Consider the following 21,450-nt stretch of genomic DNA (forward strand, 5'->3'; position numbering starts at 1 on the left):
TTGTCACCCTAAATGTTTTCTTTTTACTAAAACAACATGTTTATGCAAATTCTCTTTTGTGTTCAAATGAATTTGACATTCATAATATATATATATATATATATATATATATATATATTTATAACTTGAAAGACTATAAGGCATAAGCATAGCAACTATATAAATTATAATGAACATAAAAAAAAAAAAAGTAGAATAAAAAAAAGTTCCACTTGACATTCATAATTTCATATATATATATATATATATATATTTCATCTTAATTCATTATATTGAATTTCGAAATACCCTAGTGCATTCTTTTTTTTTTTTTTTTGTTCAATTTGGTAGGGAACATCAAATTATGTTTTTAAACCCCTAAATTAATTTTTTAAACCCCTAGTGCATAGCAATTTTAAAGATTAAACCCCTAAATTAATTTAGGAGTTTCAAAGATTAAAACCCCTAAATTAATTTAGGGTTTCGGATTGGGCTCTTTAGGGTATTTCGAAACCCTAAATTAATTTAGGGGTTTCAAAGATTGAAACCCCTAAATTTATTTAGGGTTTCGGATTGGGCTCTTTAGGGTATTTCGAAATCCTAAATTAATTTAGGGGTTTCAAAGATTGAAACCCCTAAATTAATTTAGGGTATTTCGAAACCCTAAATTAATTTAGGGGTTTCAAAGATTAAAACCCCTAAATTAAATTAGGGTTTCGGATTGGAGCCTTATACACAATAATATTGAAATTCAGTGATTTACACACATTATATAATGCAAAAAAAAAAAAAAAAAAATCACAGCACACAATTCACGGGTCACGGACTCACGGGAGCCATTCAAAATTTCAAAGATCAAACCACATGCACAATCTAAACTCCACAGCACACAATTCACAAAATCCCATCCTCCATCTCCGATAAACCCCATCCTTCCTCCAATCTCCATTAAATATGTAAATAAAAAAAAAAATTGAAGTGTTGAATTTGGGTTTATTACCTTCGGAGATGAAGAGAGAGGAACCGGGTGCGAGTCCGAGTCGTGCGACGGGGATGGCGATGCTTGAACAAGGGACCGGGCGGCGGCTCACGGCTGCGAGAAGTAACTCAGAGAGAGAGAGAGGCGAGAGCGAGGCTGCGACTGCGAGAGTGAGAACTGAGAACTCGCCAACTCGGGGCTCGGCAGAGGCAAGAAGGGGGGGCTGGGTAGTGGGTAAGGACTAAGGGTTTCAGTTTTAATTTTAAACCCAGGCATGAAACGACGTCGTTTCATGCCTGGGTTTTTTTTTTTTTTTTAATATATATGTAAATAACGTATAATATATAATATAATTATATATAATTATAATTATATATATATAATAATATCCGGCGGGGCGGGGCGGGGGTCACCCCAGCCCGCCCCCGCCCCCGGATGTTGCCTCAGATGCGGGCGGGTGGCCCCACCGCCCGCATCTGACGGGCGGGGTGATCCGCCCCGCCTAACGGAGGCGGGGCGGAAGCGGGTCGGGGCAGCGGGGGCGGGGCCCCGCTGCCCACCCCTAGTTGATGAGTGAAGGGTTCCTAATTCAAATCTGGAACATTAATGGAAGAAAGTTTCTCAACCATAATATCGTTTTGGATAAACAAAAAAGCTAGGTCAAGAAACAACGTGAAATTCTTTTGAGTATTTGATAGAAAAGGATGATCCTTTTAAATAGAAACCCAAAACTTTCAAATCTTTACAAAATCCCATTTGTCAAAAACATCAAGCGAATTTGAGTCTCTTCCTACACTAAGTTGATAGAATAGGCCTCACAGATTTGCATCACTTGTCGGGACCTAAGCAGCTTCAATTATTCAGCTCTCAATAGTTTCTACTAACACACCATTTTCATCTGTCTACTAGTTACTACGGTCCTTTTGAATGATGTCAAAAGGGTAAGAAGTTTATAATAGAACATTAACATGAGTTTTTGCCAATCTTTTTTTTTTTTTTGATTTAACGTCCCTTGAATTATTAAGCTTGTTATATATGCTTGGAATTATGTTTATGTATTGCTTGAAAGATTTATGCACATTCTTAGGGGGAGCTTAATTATTATTACAGATCTCGGAGTTCTACTAAGTATTTATCATCATAAAAAATGGAGAGATTGTTGAACTCAAAGTTTCAAGTATCATATAATTATATATTTACGTATGGATTTTGATAATAACAAACAAGTTCAAGTATAAACGAGTCTCAAGCTCAAGTTGTACATATAATGAAGTCAAGCACATCAACATATGAAGCATGAACAAGAAAGAGAAGCTTATAAATAAAGTCCTTAGAGTAAATTTTGTACATCTCTTTCAAAATTTGAAAAATGATTAAGGCTCAGAAAGAATCTTTTATCATAAAGCATCAAGTTGCATTTTCCACATGTGCATGATATATTTGAAAATTACAAGTTTTAATTTTGAATTTTTGAAAGATAATTGATTTTCATTTTTCACAGGTGCATGATATGATTGAAAGTTTGAATTTTGAAAATTTGAAATATGATTGGTTGTCATCTCTCACATGTGCATGATAAGTTTGAAAATTTTGAAAAGTGATTGATGTTCTTTTTGACATATGCAAAATGTAGTTACTTTTGTTTGAAAATTTTAAAAAGTGATTGATACTTTTTTTGACATATGCAAAAAATAGAAGATTTGGTTTGAAAATTTTAAAAAATGATTGATATTGTTTTTTACAATTGCAAAAAGGATAAACTTTTATTTAAAATCTTTGAAAAATGAGTGATCTCCTTTTTGACATTTGAATATTTTAAAGTCTTGAAAAGAAATCTCATATGTTTATAAATAGTTCACTTGGGATCTTCAAAATTACAATACTACACATAAACTACAAGCATTAAAACATTCATTCATCAAAAGCTTTCAATATCTTTTCTGTAAGTATTAAGCTTTAACACTTGTTCATTTTGAGAGATATTGGAAGGGGTAGAACCCCTAGCGATACTGTTCGGCAGGGGAGAGTCGTAGCGCACCCTCGATCGTTTAGCTTGACCACTAGAAGGGCACGTGACTCTCTTTCGACGAGGGGGCCGGACCTCAAGAGGGGGACACTGCCCAGGAAATGTCTTCCCATGACGTACAAGCGGTCGAGAGTTTTCAAGTCATCGCAGATGTTTTCATTTGAAAGGATCACGTAGGTATTCGACTCTCCTGGGTGAGCCCTCACCCAGGCCGTAACCAACTCATATTAAGCCTCCTCCCTCTGGTTGAGGGTGAGCTCTAAACTCTTGGTAGATGGAGGATACTCCCAACATGCCTGAACGGGAAACTCTTTGTGGGGGGGCCTCCCCTTCAGGGTATTCCCAGCCCGGGCCGGACAAGAAGAAGAACTTGCGGGACCATTCTTTTATGCTCGAGCAACGCTGCTCGAGCGAAGGAATTTTTGCGAGGAGAGGATCGGGCTTGGAAGTTGACAATATTGCCAGGGTGGTAGACGAGCAGGTACGTATAGAAGAACTCCCGCGACGTCAGGTGCGGATACTCTTCAGGGGTCTTGCTTAGAACCATCCTGTAGATAATGCAACTAGAAATCAAAAGGCACCACGCATTCGGATGGAGCTGTGCTGAGGCCAATCCAAGGAAGTTCAAGACTTCCCGAACAGGGCAGCAGAACGGGAGGTGAAGGCTGTTGGCAAACATGAGCTGAAAGAGAGCGACCCTTGACGCAGTGTTGTCGGAGCTCATTGTGTGTTCACTCCGTGGCATCTCCAGAACCACGGAGGAGGGAATCCCATACTTAGAGCGAAATGGTCTAAGGTCGACGCCAGTGACAGAGGAAACCCAGCGTTTCCCCCCTAAGAAAGGAGTAGCAACGTCGGTGGGAGCCATCGAAAATGCAAGGCAAGGACTGTTGAACGAAAGGAAAGTGAAAGGGAAGAGTAGCTAGGAAGCTGAGAACGAAAGGAAGAAGAAGAAGCAGAGACTGAGAAAAGCAGACAGCAGACGGGAAGACGAAGGTAGAAGAAAGAGAGGAGGGAGGAGAACGGCTTAAATAGGAGAGGAAAGTGGCAAGAGGAGGCTCGGGAAGCGAAACGACGCTAGGGTCAGTAACGTCCGCAAGTGCCACAAGGCACGGGTAGCAGCCGTTGAGGCGGAGGAGTGCGCGACATGCACCAGTAAGATGTCAGAGTGGCCAAAGGAATAGTCTGCATGTCTCATCGGTCCTCGAGAAACGGGACGATCGCCAGGAACGAGAAGACGCATTTATTGAGCCAGCGAGGAACCTCAGGAAGCCGAACCAATAGGAATCGAGTCGGCAAAATTAAAAGCGACAGGGGAAGAGCTTCGAGAGACCTGGAGCGATGGGAGCCAAAGGGGCCGATCGCAATGAGAAAGAATAGAATTCCCACCCCATGACCGTGGTAGGAATTCGCAGGGTACTTTGAAGGGAGGCCCATCCCGAAAGGGCTCGAGCCTAGGAAAGCCCAACCACGAAGCCCGGGTTGGAATAAGAAAGCTAAAGACTCTGGGCCACAGAATCAAAGACCGAGCGCACAACACCTTGTAGAGAGGCCCAAGATATGAAATTACCCGTCCAAAGGAGGAAGTTGGGAGCCCGGGGCGAGAGGATCGGGAAGTGAGCGCAGACCCAATCAGGATTGGCCTGTCGACTCAAGGCTCGAAAGCATCAGAAGGAACGCTTCGGGGGTCGAGGAATTAACAAGCCTAATCAAAGGGCCAGAAAAGCACTACAGCGGCACGCACCTGGTCCTAGAGCCACAGACCCAAGGCACAAGCTAACCCGGGTCAGTGTTAGGGAATCCGGCGCTCGACAGCACGTCCCACGAGCCAAGGACGGCTCGCTCACGATCTGACACCCATTGGCATGGCAGGGAAGTGGCGGCCAGATAGACATAAGACGACTGGCACAACACGATCTCCCGCTAGGCCGTAGACTGACACCCACTGAAGCAACAGAGAATGAGTAGTGGCAGGCCTGACTTCTGACACGCCACGATCTCCCTCAACAGAAGAGCCCGAATCAGGTATAAATAAGGGAGAACCCTCTTACGGGAGACTCTCGACTCAATCTGCTTAACAATCCAACTTTGTTCCATCTTTCCTTCTTCTTCACCAGAGAATTATCTACTGACTTAGGCATCGGAGTGACCTCGGAGGCCACAGGAGCCTCTCTTTCTTCTTAGTTGCAGACAACAAGGAGCTCGGGCTTTGCGGAACTGTTCGGGCTACGAAACACGACATCAACATATATATAGTTTGTGATGTACTATTTTCATTTTACTCATTAAGGAGTGTACTCTGATAACCTACCTACTATCAGCTCTTGTATAAACAGTAAAAGGGTGTGTGTAACTCCTGTGAGTGTAGTAGGAGTTCTACAAGAGGAATAGTTGAATCATCACTCCTAAGATGATTGTAAGTGTGGAAGGTATTCTACACATATTCTTTGAAGTGGTATTACTTAAATGTGTAATAGGTTTCTATCTTCACATGAGGGAGGTTGAATAGTGAATTTGTGAGTACTCAAGCTACCCCTTCACTAGTGACCACTTCAATTCTTACTCTTTCCAGATCCATCAACAATTGACTTTAAGTGGTAAGAGTTGCAATTGCTTGCCCCATTGACTTCCTACTTAGTGCGTCGGTTACGACATTAACTTTGCTAGGGTGATAGTTAATGGTACAATCGTAATCTTTGATCAACTCAAGTCATCTCATTTGTCTCATATTTAATTCCTTCTTAGTGAAGAAATACTTCAAACTCTTGTGGTTCGTATAAATTTTATAATTTTTCCCATACAAATAATGTCTCCAAAACCTTATGTGCGAACACAACTGCTGCTAACTCCAAATCATGTGTGGGGTAATTTGTTCATATGCCTTCAGTTGTTGGGAAGCATATGCTATAACCTTCACATGATGCATTAAGACGCAACCCAAACCCAACCTTGATGCGTCAGTGTACACCACAAATCCCTCCCCTGTCTGTGGGAACTATCAAAACTGGGGCTGTCACTAACCTTTGTTTTAACTCCTAGAAACTCTCCTCAAATTTTTTTTATCAATTTAAACTTGTTATTCTTCTTGGTGAGGGCAATGAGAGGAACACCTATTCTAGAGAAACCATCAATGAATTGATGGTAATATCCTATTTACAGATCAAATGAGTTATGTGTTTTAGTTCAACTCATTTACATGAAACAAATGGGTTTAAATGAATCGTGTCGTGTTAACATATTTCTAATTAATTATTAAATAGGTTAAAATGGGTGAAACGACACGACCCGTTATCTAAATAGGTTGAGTTAGGGTCTGGAAGTTTGACAAGTTTAGCCTAATGAGTTGAGTTTGGATTGACTTATATAGTCAAATGTTCATAACTTAACACGCTATGAACACGATCCAAAAACATGATTTGCGACCCCTAACGGTGATAACAGAGTTCATGTCGGTGGCAGAGAGGGAGCACAACAGCCGAGATCTGAGAGAGATGTGCGTGGTAGAGGAGAGAAGTCAGAAGCTAGTCCAAATGAGAGAGAAGTCAATGGCAGTGGAAAGTAGCTGAACTACAGGTGAAGGAACGAGAGGGATATATAGAGAGTTTCCCATCGAGTGCAAGTGGAGGAAAGAGAGAGACAGAGAGTTTTCCATCGAGTGCAGGCAGAGGAATGAGATTGTCCGAAGTTTTTCGTTGAGTGCAAGCAGATGAACAAAGGGACGGAGAGTTTCCCTTTGAGTGCAGGAGGAGGAGAGCAATCGAGTTGAGTTGAGTTGAGTGTGAATTTGTTATCTTTTTCAAAAACACTCCTAAACTCTGTAAAAAAAATAAAAAAAATAAAAAAAAATTATAAATATAAATATAAAAATAAACAGTGGCTGTGCATATAATTTTCTTTTCTTTATACATAAGCCCCAAATCGACTTCCACTAGGTTCTAGTCTCTCTTTGGGTTCTTCCTCTTCAATCGCTCTCTTCTTCTGCTTCTTCTGTTGAGAATTCGTTCCCTTTTCACGTCGACGAGAGGTGCCACACCCTACACCAATGGAGATGGAGGGCAATAGCAGGATCTACCATCTTTTCGTTAAGCTCTTAGACGGAAAAACCCTTACCCTCAGATTCGCCTCCCCAACTGTCTCCGCCATCGCCGTCAAGAGCCGTCTCCATGAGATCACCCGAATACCCTCCTGCCACCAGCGCCTCCTCACCGGCGTCCATCAGATCTCTGATGAATCCACAATCTCGTGCCCCGACGACGGCGTGGCGATCTTCCCCACCGTCAATCTCCTCCTCCGCCTTGTCGGTGGAAAGGGAGGGTTCGGTTCGCTCCTGCGTGGTGCCGCGACGAAGGCCGGGCAGAAGAAGACGAATAACTTCGACGCGTGCCGCGACATGAGTGGGCGGAGGCTGAGGCACGTGAATGCGGAGAAGAAGTTGGAGGAGTGGATGGCGGAGGAGGAACAGAGGAAGCTCGAGAGGATCGCTGAGGAGTTCATAAAGAAGAAGGCCAAGAAGGGGAAGAAGGGGGTTGGGGAAGGTGAGGCCGAGAAGTATGTGGCGAAGTATCGGGAGGAGTCGGAACGGTGCGTCGCTGAGGTCCTTGATTCGGTGAACGACTCAGTGAAGCGGAAGGGTGGACCGGCTGGGGGAGCGGAGGCGAAGCGTTTGAAGATTTGGTAAGTTAGTGTTTCGATTTGGTTTCATATGATCATATTATGTATTTATGTTTGATAACCGGTCTAGAATTGGTGTCTATCTTTGTGCAATAGTACGTCGTTTTTCGTTGAGCTGTGTTCTACTCATATATATCAAGCTATTTTACACACCGGTTGGGTACTTATATATAGAAAAGGTTCAAAAAGGAATGAAAATTAAATTTAAAGCTCGTATGTGTTGGTTTGATTGTGGCCGAATAAAGTTTAGGGTTCTTTTCTTCATGATTTAGTTCCCTAATTATAGCATTTGAAAGAGCGCTAGAAACCAGCCTATAGAACTCTAAACCTGTGAGATAGGCACAAAAGGGTCTGGGGATGTCTTTCAACAGCCAGTGGAACAGATGCCACACAAATTCAATTCCAGATTCAAGATAGGGTGAGACTGATGAAAAGGCAGGCAGGATGAAACTGGCAGCAAGGGATTGGCTGAATAGAACAGGTGTGGCAGGGAGGGGATATTGAATGGAAAGAGTGAATGAAGACCAGAATTGAACTGTGTTGATTATTTGCTTACAAGAAACGAACTAAAGATGCATCATTATCAGCATTGAACTTTATGTTAAAATTCAGCTTGACCAAACCAGAGAGTGGTATTGGGTATAGATAAGTGCGGCATTTTTCTTTATAATGGAACAATTCTGTAGAAACCTTCTACAGAATTTACCTATATAAAAAAATATATATTTGTAGAAACCTTCTAGCAAACGAGAGGTTTTGTTGTTATTATCGCCTTGTGTGTGGTATATGTTCATTCATTGCAGGTTAATTTTATTTTACGGGTTTTGATGTTTGCAATGGTTGAGTTTTTCAGGATGGGGAAGAGAAAAATGGCTGAAAGTGATAGCGATGATACGGATGAGGATTGCAGTGATGAGGAAGAAGAAAGGGAGAAATCTGTTGTATTAAATCATGGTAACAATTCTGATTCAAGCAAGGAAGCTGAGGGTAGTTTTGGTTCAGTTACTGGTGGAAAACATGAGGACGTATTTTCTGGTGGACCATCCTGTGAAAGTGGCTCAGAGGAAGAGAAAGAGACTGTTATGCAGGGAATGGTGGAATCTGGTGGTTGCAAAGTTAGGGAATCTCTTCATTCTGATGCAGAAAGTAATGACAAGAAGAATTCTCAGAGTACAACTGTACCTTGTTTGGAGGTTACATTAGTTTTGGAATCTGAAGCATTGCCAGCTGAAAAGCTGGAAGAAGCAACCAGTGAACTCCCCAATGTCTTGAGTGCAGAAAACGAGGATGGTCTTGAAAGTGCATCAGTTGATGCTGAAGCCAATTCGTCAGAGTCTAAATCTAGAGTTCTTGAGGAAACAGTTGCCGGTGAAAATACTGAAGAAATGGAGAAGCCCCTAAATTTTGATGAATTTAATACAGGTGCAGAGATGGAGGTATGCTTAACCAGACTGATCTCTCATTTCTACATTTTTCTCTTTGCTGTATGTTCTTGTGATTGTTTTACTTTGAATTACTGTTTGTATTTTCATTTTTCTCTAAAGATATGGATTATCTTTGTCCCAATGGTAGTATTAAATTTGTTACCTTTGTACGGATTGTTCAGGTTGCTTTTTTTTTTTTTCTTTAGTCTGCAATCAAAGACTGATTCCATATAAATAAGGTTAGGACACCATCATTCTGCCCCATTTGTTAAGGAAATAAAAAACGAGTAGATCCAAACTCTTTGGGTGATGTCTAGTATATTTTCTTTGGCTCTTGGCGTGCACCCGGCATGATTTGGGATTTCTCAAATTGCCAAATTGTGCTGTCTCACATTGGAGTTGTGTTGAAGACGTCTCAAGCGAAAGTGGTGCTATATTTGAAGGGTCGTATCCATTTGAAGCTATCGATATGGGAGCATGGTTTTGACGCTGCCTATATTTCCATTATATCTTTGCAGAACTGTATAGCAGTCATTGTTTATGTGATTCTGCGTGTTTACATGTTTCCAGTGAATTTTGTTTATCTTAAAGGATATGTTTTCCTTTGGTGGCTTGCATTGTGTATCTCCGACTCTTGTGTTGATTATTAAGCTTATTGTCAGATGTCAAGTAAATAAAGAAGTTTTACACATCAATATATATTATTAAAAAAAAGAAAAAGAAATAGAAATGTTCTTTCCTTTTTTGCTGTGATTTATGCATGGTCTTTGTTGAACTCAACTTTATAGCCTTACCTCATGAAGAGGAACGATTTTGCATGCAAGCCATTATTTCTTCCCATGTCATTTTGGTTACTATTATTGACTTTATTCAGAACCCCATTGTTCAGTTAATGAAGCTGATTCTACAGCATCTTTAATGTTTTCTTTTGCCACGACCATAATGGATGGCAGGTACTTGGCATGGAAAGGTTGAAGTCAGAACTGCAAGCACGTGGGTTAAAATGCGGGGGTACTTTGCAAGAGCGTGCTGCCAGGATTTTCCTGCTAAAATCTACGCCTTTGGATAAGCTCCCTAAGAAGTTGCTGGCAAAAAAATGATGCCAACATGTATTGTGGAGGAATTTCTCAACTTAATTGTGAGATAACTACTTAGGTTGAATCCTGTATATTTTTTGTTTTTTTGGTTAACTCAGTTCTGTTAAACTGCATATGGCTTGTAAAATGTACGACATCTGGATTTCGCTGCTTCTTCTTCTTCTAACTACAATAATCAAGAGATGCTTCGTAATGCAAATCTTGAACGTCTACTATGTTCACATCAGTTGAAGGGCTACTATAGACAGCTCTCTTGCTTAAGCCTGGATCTGTAGCAATTTTTTTTTTTTTTTACTGCTGGTAAATAAGCACTTTGTACGATCAGGCTCTTCGGTTTAGGAACTGAAAATGGCAGGCAAAAGAGCATACTTATCATCTTTTACACCATACATTAATATATGATTTGTTATTTTTTTCCTTGTATTTAAACATATATATTGATATAGAATAATGAAAATGATAAATCATATATTGGTACGTGGTGTTGGGGATGATAAGCAAAATTTTTTTAAGAGTAAAAGAGCTAAAATTGTAGACAAAAAAAAAAGTTCAAAAACAAAGAAAGCAAAAACTACGTCAGTGGTTGAGATAGAATTGATTGGGTCCAATCGCTAAAACTAAAGGAAGAGATAAAATTAAGTATTTAGCCAACAGATATAAAGTTAAAGAAGAGATAAGATAAGTTGATTTATAAAAAGAAAGATTTAGACTTCTAAAATGAAAGAGTTTCACAAGTCTAGTTAGACTCGATTATTTCAGGTAAATAGACTTTATATAGGAGGAGATCTCTACAAATTTGACACTCTACACGGCTCTTAGGTGCAAACTTCACCCCATATAGCGACTTGAAATGATCTTTCCAAAACCCCTTTATTGTATTGTGAGATATATGAGGCTATTAGAGATTGTAAAATCACTCATTATAGTGGATTTCACACCCAAACCATCCGTGGACGTATGTATTATGCCGAACTACGTAAATCTCTGTGCCTCTCTATTTATTTTTATTTATTTTTTTTTTATTTTATGAATAAACACAAAAAATACCGTATTAAAGCCCGAATCATCCTTGTCAGCCGAGAATAATTCTTTCCTCATCTGTTGTGCAAATTAAGCATTAACCGTGGTAATTGATCAAACAGTTTAGAAATGGAAATTAACGGTGAATGTGAAATCTATGTCAATTCGTAAGTACAGCGGATATCTGCATGCATTCCAATCTGCCGAGAGGCATAGAACCATAGCCTTCCTCTTATTCGAAAAGCTATGGTTTTCGAATTCGTTGCTATTATTGGTTCGTACGTCATCTGATTTCCATTTTCTCCCTTCCTCTTATTCGTTATTCAGTTTTTGTAATGGCTACATAACTTTGTACTACTCTTCTTTAATATATGTACATTTTGAACAAAATTTAAGACTGAACCGATATACATTGATTTTGTATTTTTGAAAACAGATTATACACCGGTTACTATCCTAAACCATTACCTCCAGTTTTACCGATTTTGGTCCAGTTTGATCCGATTTTTCAGTTTTAATAAAATGTAAATTTGTCATAAAAAAACTGTTTATAAAAAAAGAACTGCTTTAAAAAAAAATTGTTTTATTAAAAATCTTACTATTTACAAAAATCTGCTATAAAAAACTGCTATAAAACAAAAACTGAAAACAGAAATCTACTGTAAAAAAAAGAATGCTATAAGCCTATAAATATAATTGTTACAAAAACTGGAAAAAAAAATCTACAATAAAAAGGAAATTCATAAAAGTCCAAAAGTCTAAATTACAAATCTAAATTAGAAGTCCAAATTACAAATCTAAATTCCAAGTCTAAATTACAAGAACGTCCAATAAGAAAATTTACAACTAAAACAAATAGCTATGCACCAAGCCACCAACTCCAATAGTCCATTCAACAAACCTTGCAATTGTATTCCAATAAAAAGTTATTAATTATATTAAATGAAAAAACAAACTTGAGGACAGATGTAAAAAGATGACATACTTTAAATTTAATCATCTCTAACCAAAGAAATAGGTATTGAAGAACTCCCTAGGTCTTCTATGAGCTCTACTCAAAAGAGAAGAAAAAAGAATGAGCATAATAATGAAAACAAATCAAACTATGATATACACTTTAGAGACAGTAAAAGAAAAAGTGAATGTTAATCGGGGCAGAAGAACTACAAATGTTAATCGGGGCAGAAGAACGGAGCTAATTTTGTGTACAAATAAGAGCTTCTACCATAAATGGAGATAGGCTACTGCGGAAAGGGTCAAGTACTCGACCTACTATGCTAAAAGCCGACTCAGAGGCAATTGTAGATATCGAAATTGCAAGAACATCCCGCGCAACACTTGAAAGCACGCGATATCCAATGGAGTTAACCTTCCACCAAGTCAACAAGTTGAATTTACCATCATCTTCTTCACATTTTTCAGACAAATACATCTCCACTTCAAATTTACTCTCCAAAGAGTTCTCCGACTCCAAATGCTTCTTAAATTGAGCCAATTTAAATAATATGAAATCACTGGCCCAAGCAGTTGAACTTGTAGTATTAGCCCTCCCTCGCTTGATTAGCTCATAGTTTGATCTTGTGCCCCAACATCACCTTTGTCATTCTCACAATAACTATCGTATAAACGAGTCAAGACATCTTTAACTCGATCCACCAACATAAGAACTTTCGAACTACTATCATCATATATTCCTTCAAAACAAAATGCTAGACAACGCATTTTATATCGAGGATTAATAACTAACCCAACATACAACAAAAGATTCATTTTTTCAAGATTTCCCCAATACTTCTCAAATTTAGATTTCATATTAAATGCCATTGTCCTCAAATTATGAGGCCCTTTCACACACTTCAGATTAATTGCATCTTGAATTGTCACTAGCTCAAATACAAAACAGTTGCAAGTGACATAATTAGCCCCCGAGAAATGCAAGGTTGCATCATAAAAATGTTTAAGAAACTTTACAAACAACCTACTCTTATCTCAATCATCCTTCGTTGAAGGCCCTAACTTGGATGCCCCTCATTTACTCAACTCATTAACACCATCATCATTCTTACTATCATCCTCCTCAACGCTCTTAACATATTCTGAATCTTCATCCTCTAACCATTGAAATGATTTTTGAAACTTTTCAGCCCTCAACATTATATAGGTGGAGTTCCAATGAGTCGCTACATCTAAGCATACACTACTTTTATAAGTAATATCCTCACTATCACAACATTGCTTAAATGTGTTCCACCGAGCAATACCACGGTAGCCAAACTCTCAGGACCTGCAACTAGGAAGAAGAATGGGCTCCGATGACGTTTGGGGTCACTCCGATGCCAAACTTGATTGCCAAGGGAGATTGTGGGGTGTTAGGCCGTGCTCGGGTCAGACCTGCCACCACCCTTTTGTCACGGCAGTATGTCAGGCCGTGCTACAACACTTTAGGCAGCACATCGTTGCATGTAGGGCTCCCTGACATGCATTGAATGCGGCGTCTCTCTGGTCTGGCGTGCCCATGATCCAACATGCCCAGTTGCCTGTGCTCTGCTGCAGTTGTTCGTTACGTACCCTATTGCAGGGCTCCTTGACCGGGCCGAGTCTGGTGCCAAGGCCTGTCTGTATGGGCAGGCGAGACGTGGGCTTGTCACATGGCTTCCTAAGCTCCTGGCTTGCTTCAGGTTTCCACCTGAGGGGCTTGGGCCTTCGCGACTTGATCTCTTTGGGCCTGGGCCACTTTCCGGAGGGGCTCCCCTCACAGTACCCCGCGAATTCCTATCACAAAATTGTGGTGGGAATTCAGAAGTTCCTTTCATTAATGGTGTCACCCGTCAGTTGAGTTCCCAAGGACATCAGTTCTGCTCCTGTCGATCGAGTTCCCAGGCACACATGTGCAACCAATAAGTGTGTCTCCTCGGTTCCTGTTCCCCTCCATCTCCCAACGATTGATTGGACAGGCCGGCTGCTCCTCTCATTAATGGTGCCGCCCTCGGTTGAGTTCCTAGGTCATCATTTCAGTTCCCGTTGATCGAGTGCCCGAGGCCACCTATCCATCCAATAAGTGTGTCTCCTCTGTTCTTGCGACCTTTCCATCTTCCCATGGTTGATTGGACAGACCGACTGCTCCTCTCCCCATGCCTTAAGGATCCCATTGAACCGTGCTTCTCACACGGTTGACATGATGGCTGCCACTCGTGACGACCGTACCATTAGGGTCCGCATGGCGTTTCGTTGGTGTCATCACTGTCAGCATTGCTTCATTTCCTGCGCGCCTTCCAGCCTCCCTCGACTATATAAGGCCCCCCTTCACCTCCATTTCCTCCATTTACGACTCTCTCTCTCTAGGCATTTTCTCCCAACTTCTTCTCCTACCACAGTGCGTTCCTCCCCTTCCCAAGCTTTCTTACTCCTCCGCCATCTTCCTCTCCACTTCCCAAACTGTGCTTGTCATCTTATTCCCATCACTTCCCGTCGCTACTATGGCTCCCAATGCTCCATCGTCTTCTTCACAAACTGTTGCCCCATACTTCGTAGGGAAGCACTGGATTTCGTCCGTCACCGGCGTGGATCTCAGGGCGTTCCGGGCCAAATGCAACATTCCTACCTTTGCCATCCTATAGATCCCCAGAGGGGGAACACGCGATGAACCCTAACGGAACGGCATCCCAAGTGGCCCTCTACCCCTTGACGTTCGCAAACGGCCTACACCTCCCATTCCACCACCATTCACGAGGTTCTGAACTATTTAGGGACTCTTGGTGTCCCAATGCTTGGCTATTTAGGAACTATTTAGGTTCTGAACAGCGTAGCTCCATCCCAATGCTTGGCGACTCTTGGTGTCCAGCTATGTCATCTTCTAGATAGCCCTCAGTGGAACTGCCGAGGAGTATCCCGACCTAACAGCTCGGGTGTTCCTATCGGTATATTGCATCAACTGTCAGCCGGGGACCATATGCAGTTTCTAGGCTCGGACTCCTCGCTTGAAGATCGCTACGCTCGAACAACACCACTTAAGCATTAAAGAGTGGTCTTGGAAGTACTTCTTCGTGGCGAGCTCAAGCTGGGAATACCCGGAGGGGGAGGCAACCCACAAGGAATATCCTGTCTAGGCAGTTTGGGGGTTTCTCCATTCCACACAGAGCTTGGGCCTTATGTTGAACCAGAGGGAAGAGTCCCGACTAGAAGTCCTGATGAGTTGCACATCAACCTGGCCCTCTTCGACAAGAACATTCGAGACTACTTGTCTGTGCCTGATCATTCATACGTAGTCTGCAAAACTTCTTGGGTGAGATCCCATTTTCCCGAGGCTGAAAGCGTGCTTCAAGAAGAAGAAAGACAAGAAGGACAAGGGAGAACCTACCCCAAGCCCTTTTCCCTCGTGACCAGGAACCAAGAGGAAGTCACCAGGTCCGCCTCTCCCAATGTCAGGATTGTTCCCTCCCTATCTTCCTTCATCGAACTGAGCAGCGCGGGCCCCGAGGAGGTCCCCAGGATTCCTACTCCGTTGTGGAGCTAAGCGACGACGACTGCTCTAGGGCTCCATCATCAGTTGGTCCTGCTTCAGCCGGTGAGATTTCTTTCAAACCTTGGAGGGAGGCTATGTGGGGGATACAGGAATTCTCTTGGCAGCTAGAGGTTGCCGACCCTTCCTCTTCCACTAAGGCCGAGGGGAGCCAGGCCCCGACCTCGAATGTGGACAAGGCTTGGGCCGCAGCCATCGAGTGGGTAGCCCATAAGCTGCGACCCTTCTTTGCCCAGGTAGGTTTACCCCCACACTCTGCTACGTTGGGCCCTTTCCAGCCCTTGCCTTGGCGTTTCTAATTGTTCTTTTCATTACAGGCCGTAGATTGGTTGGCTGCGACGATTGGTGAGGAGCAAGGGGAGCTGGAGGAGGCCAATCGAGAGCTCGGGACGCTGGGCTGCTTTGGGTATTATAAGCTGAAGTAGGTGGCCCAAAAGATTAAAGACCTCAAGACCAAGTGTTGAGGCCTGGTCAACGAGGTGGAGTACATGAAAGAGTAGAACCAACGTTTAGAGGCGGAGGTTGTTGTCTGGGAACTTCAAACTCACCAAGGAGGCCCAGCACCAAAGGGAACAACTGCGACAGGCCAAGGAACGTGTCGGCAAATTCTCGCAGAAGGTGATTGAAAAGAATCTTGACCTCATGGCCCACGATATGGAAATCTCGGGTATGAGGTTCCGGTTGGATGACGCTGCCTAGCATTCTACAGAGATCTCAGGTCCCGAGTCGTGAATACTAATTCTATTCGGGATACAACTTGGGCTTTTGGCTACTGAGAGGGCCTTAAACGAATGCACGAACACTTGCTGCAACACCTTGGGTTGGATCTGCATACCCTAGCCCTAACTTCCATTCCCCCGAACTCCCAAGCACAAGCTTATGTCAAGAACTTCAGGAAGGTAGGATATCCCTCATTCCCCCCGAGCGCTCCTCTTCCTCCTTCTCCTCATTGACGTGTACTTGTAAATATGCACGTTGTGCATAAAAGTAATGAAAGTGTCTTTCTTCCAACTGCTTGTGTTTTACCTATTGCTCTTTGACTTTATGGTGAATCTCGGGACTCGATCTCTTTGGTCGTGATGACAAGGGCTCGGGATCTAATGCCTCGCCTCGACCTCATGACGAGTCTAGAGACTCAGTTTGTTGAACGAGGGGTCGGCGAGTCTAGGGACTTGACCTTACCCTGCAACAAGTCTAGGGACTTGACTTCTTTGGTCGTGAGACCTTGACGAGGGCTCAGGATCTAATGCCTAGCCTCGACCCCACGGCGGGTTTAAGGATCCGGCTTTGTTGACCAAGGGTTTGGCGAGTCTAGGGACTTGGCCTTACCTCGTAGTGAGTCAAGGAACTCGACTTCTTTGGTTGTGAGGCCTTGACGAGGGTTACGGATTTGATGCCTTGCCTCAACCCCACAAGGGACTCGACTTTGTTGAATAGGGGTCGGCGAGTCTAGGGACATGACTTGACCCAACAACGAGTTTAGGGACTCGACTTCTTTGGTCGTGAGACCTTGATGAGGGCTTGAGATATGATGCCCAATCTCGACCCCACGTAGAGACCTGGCTTTGTTGAACAGGAGATTGGCTAGTCTAGGGACTTGATCTTACCCTGCAGCGAGTCTAGGGACTCAACTTCTTTGATCGTGAGGCCTTGACTAGGGCTTGGGATCTAATGCCCAACCTTGACCCCACGGCGAGTCTAGGGACCCGGCTTTGCTGAACAGGGCGTTGGCGAGTCTAGGGACTTGGCCTTACCCCGCAACGAGTTTAGGGACTCGACTTCTTTGGTTGTGAGGCCTTGACGAGGGCTCAAGATCTAATGTCCGGCCTCGACCACACTACGAGTGTAGGACTCGGCTTTGTTGAACGGGGGTCAGTGAGCCAAGGGACTTGACCTCACCCAGTAGCAAGTCTAGGGACTCGAATTCTTTGGTCGTGAGCCCTTGATGAGGGCTTAGGGTCTCATGTTTGGCCTCGTCCCCACTGCGAGTCTAGGGATTCGGCATTGTTGAATGGGGGGTCGGCGAGTCTAAAGACATGACCTGACCCTGCATTGAGTCTTGGGACTCAATTTCTTTGGTCATGAGGCCTTGAAGAGGGCTCGTGATCTGATGCCCGACCTCAAAGCCACAGAGAGTCTAGGGACCCGTCTTTGTTGAAAATGGGGTTGGCGAGTCTAGGGACTTGGCCCACAACATGTCTAGGTACTCAACTTCTTTGGTCATGAGGCCTTGATGTGGGCTCGGGATCTGATGCCCGACCTCAACCCCATGGTGAGTCTAAGGATTCAACTTTATTGAATGGGGGTTGGCGAGTCTAGGAACTTGACCTTACCCCGCAACGAGTCTAGGCTTCTTTGGTCATGAGGCCTTGACGAGGGCTCGAGATCTGATGCCTAGCCTCGACCCGCGAGTGTAAGGACTTGGCTTTGTTGAATTGGAGTCGGTGAGTCTAGAGACTAGACTTCTTTGGTTGTGAGGCCTTGACGAGGGCTCGGGATCTGATGCCCAGTCTCGACCCCTCGGTGAGGTCTCTAGCTTTGTTGAATGGGAGTCAGCGAGTTTAGGGACTTGGCCTTACCCCACAACGAGTCTAAGGACTCGACGTCTTTGGTCGTGAGGCCTTGATAAGGGCTCGGGATCTGATGCCTAGCTCGACCCCACGGCGAGTCTAAGGACTCGGCTTTGTTGGTGCCAAGTTTAGACGACAAAGAATTTGAGGCCAACATCCGGGCATTCTTGTTCATCAAAAAAGTTTACAATTTTCATACAAAGTATTGCTCCATTTCCCTACATGTAGTACTTCTTCACGTGTTCAGCGTTCTTGGGGTGGGGGAGCTTGAGTAGCTTGCTTGAGGCGATAGGAGTCGGGTTGGTTGCTTGCGGTTACTACATACAGGCATTCCCATCATGATCCCAGTTTTCCTTCTTCCTAGGTTGTTACTCTGGTCTGTCTCAACACCAAGTCACCCACTTCGAAGGGCCATGGCCTGACCCATTTGTTAAAGTCTTGTTCTGCCTTTCTCTTGTTACTTGTCGTTCACATCGCCACCTCTTCCTTTCTCACTTCCAGAAAATTCAGCCCCTTGGCTAACCTCTCATTCTTGGTGTCCAGGTCGAGGTGTTGAATACGGAACATGGTCATTTCGACTTCCACAGGAATTAATGCTTTGCTCCAATAAGTGAGGGTGAATGGTGTCTAATGGGGGTCCAGATAGTTGTTCAGTATGCCCATAGTACACTCTGGAGTTCTTCGACCCATGCTCCATTGTGCGCCCCGAGCTTCTTCCTAAAGGTGGAGAGGGAGGGTTTTATTGGTTGCCTCGACTTGGCCGTTGGCTTCGGGGTGTTTTGGCGAGTAGTACTTCACCTTGATTTCGAGCTCCGCACACCACTCCCGATAATGTGTGCAGTTGAACTGTCTTCCATTGTTTGATATGAAGCTCTGGGGTATGCCGAATCGGCATACCACTAACTTCCACAGGAACTTCGTGATGGTTCAGGAAGTGATGCTCGCGAGGGCCTCCATTGCGACCCACTTCGTGAATTAATCCACTGCTATGACCGCGAACTTGGCTCTCCTCTGGTTGTTGGGAATGGGCTAATTAGATCCAGGCCCCACTGGGCGAAAGGCCATGGCACTGTGATCGACGTTAGCTCCTCCAATGGGCAGTGCGGCACCGACTCGTGCTCCTGACAGTTTGGGCATTTTTTCGCAAAATCCTCAACATCCTTGAGGGAATATGGTCAGTAGTATCTGGCTCGGGTTACCCTTGCGGCTAGCACCCTTTCTCCCAAGTGGCTCCCATAGACTCCTTCGTGGATTTTTGCCAGCATGTACTGCATCTCGTTCGGCAAAAGGCATCTGAAGAGTGGCTCGGATAAGCCTCTCATATACAGGACCCCTTCCAGCAAGGTGAAACGAGCGGCCCTATTCCTAACCTTTCGTGCTTTTTCTGAGTCGTCCGATAGTTGGCCCTCCTGTAGGAACTTCCTGATGTCCGCTGCCCATTCAGGGGCTAGGCTAGCGATAGACACCTCACCCTCGATGGACGGGGTGTTGACCATTTTGTCCACAACGTGTTCCGAGAGGGAGATTTTCCTGTCCAGATGCGGCCTTTGTCAATCCGTCTTCATTCTGATTCTTTTCCCTTGGGACTTGTTGGATGTGGAAATAGCAGAAGTCGTTGCAGACGAGTTGGAGATACTTTTTTAGCCTTTCACCTTTCGTGGCGAACTACCCCAACACCTGGCTGACGACCACTTGGGAGCGCTTCATACTCGGCTTCATTGTTGGTTGCTTTCCTTAGGGTGCAATCAGGACTTCCTCTAGGAAGCTGGTGAACTATGCGATGAAGTCCAGCAATACCTGTCTTTTGATCATGGGGTAGAGCAAATACTATTGAATTCGCTGAGCTCGATTGCCAACTTAGCGAGCTGTCTCAAGGTGTCTAGCTTCTGCAAGATTTTCTTGAGGGGAAGGTCAGTGAGCACTTTCATTAGGTGGATCTGGAAGTATGCCTTTAATCTTCTTAAGGCAATGACAAGGGCGAACACCAACATCTCAGTCCGTGGGTACCTCACTTTAGCTACACAGCAGGCCCGACTCATGTAGTAGATGGGCCTCTACCCTTCCTCTATTTCCCGGACCAGCACTGCTGACACGACTTGTGGGGATATGGCTAGCTACGCAGTCAGGTCCTCCCCTGGTTCTGTCTAGCTCAACAGTTGGGGTGGCCCAGGTACTTCTTCAAATCAGTGAAAGCTTCTTCACAGGCTGCATCCTATTCTTGGGCCTTCCTCAGAACTTTGAAGAATGGGAGACACTGGTCACTTGATCGGGCGATGAAGCGGTTTAGGGCTACCACGTGGTCAGCCAACCTCTGGACTTCATGGAGGTTGCGGGGGAAGGCATCCCCATTATCGCCTTCACCTTCTCAGGGTTCGCCTCAATCGTTCTCTCGGAGACTATGAAACGATCTGCCAGATGTTGCTTGGGCTCCTTGCTCTTTACTAGCAGGTCGTCCACATACACTTCCATGTTCATTCCGATCTGCTACTTGAACATCCAATTAACCAACTGCTGGTAAGTGGCGCAAGCATTCTTGAGGCCGAACGGCATGGCTATGTAGTAGTAGAGCCTCGGTCCGTAACAAATGTTGTTTTTCCTTTGTCGTCCGGGCTCATCCTAATTCGGTTATACCTTGAATAGGCATCCATGAAGTTAAGGAGGGGATGTCTTGCTGTCGAATCCACAATTACGTCGATACGTGGCAATGGGAAGCTGTCATTTGGGCAAACTTTATTTAGGTCGGTAAAGTCAACGCACATCTGTCACTTCCCGTTAGCCTTATTTACCAAGACCACATTGGAGAGCCATTCTGGGTAGTGAACTTCTTGGATGAACCCCACCACTAGGAGACGGTCCACCTCCTGGGCTATCGCGATAACTTTGTCCTGTGCTCAATGACAAAGTTATCAATCTCAGACATCTCCTTGTGGCTCCAAGCAAACACGTCTTGGTGCTCAATGAAAACACGTTTCAAAGCCTGCCTCAACTCTGGGTCCAACCTAGTCCCGATTTGAACTGTCCTCTCCAGTCTCTATTGATCGACTAAAACCAACTCCAAGGGCTCGTTGGGTTCGGCCTATTGAAAGGGCTTGCTCTCCTCCTGTCGTGACTACCTTTCAACTGTCGTGACTACCTTGACCTCCTGTCTTAGCTCTTAAGTGTAGC

General features: G+C 43.9%; 1 protein-coding gene across 1 annotated transcript; it reads left to right on the forward strand.

Annotated features, from left to right (window-relative positions):
• The first annotated feature begins 6,896 nt into the window (after positions 1-6,896).
• LOC121246649 (replication stress response regulator SDE2) lies at positions 6,897-10,328 on the forward strand. The gene is made up of 3 exons (XM_041144869.1): positions 6,897-7,658; positions 8,509-9,091; positions 10,033-10,328. Exons 1-3 carry the CDS (start codon positions 7,027-7,029, stop codon positions 10,177-10,179), a joined length of 1,362 nt encoding a protein of 453 aa, XP_041000803.1. The 5' UTR covers positions 6,897-7,026; the 3' UTR covers positions 10,180-10,328.
• Positions 10,329-21,450: the final 11,122 nt, after the last annotated feature.

Source organism: Juglans microcarpa x Juglans regia, chromosome 1S (assembly GCF_004785595.1).
Source record: "Juglans microcarpa x Juglans regia isolate MS1-56 chromosome 1S, Jm3101_v1.0, whole genome shotgun sequence".
NCBI lineage: Eukaryota > Viridiplantae > Streptophyta > Magnoliopsida > Fagales > Juglandaceae > Juglans > Juglans microcarpa x Juglans regia.

Excerpts from the sequence above, each read along its gene's own strand:
- LOC121246649 (XM_041144869.1), top strand. The coding sequence starts at position 7,027 with ATGGAGATGGAGGGCAATAGCAGGATCTACCATCTTTTCGTTAAGCTC. Across the intron at positions 7,659-8,508 it reads GCGAAGCGTTTGAAGATTTG|GATGGGGAAGAGAAAAATGG; the intron begins GTAAGTTAGTGT and ends TGAGTTTTTCAG. Across the intron at positions 9,092-10,032 it reads ATACAGGTGCAGAGATGGAG|GTACTTGGCATGGAAAGGTT; the intron begins GTATGCTTAACC and ends AATGGATGGCAG.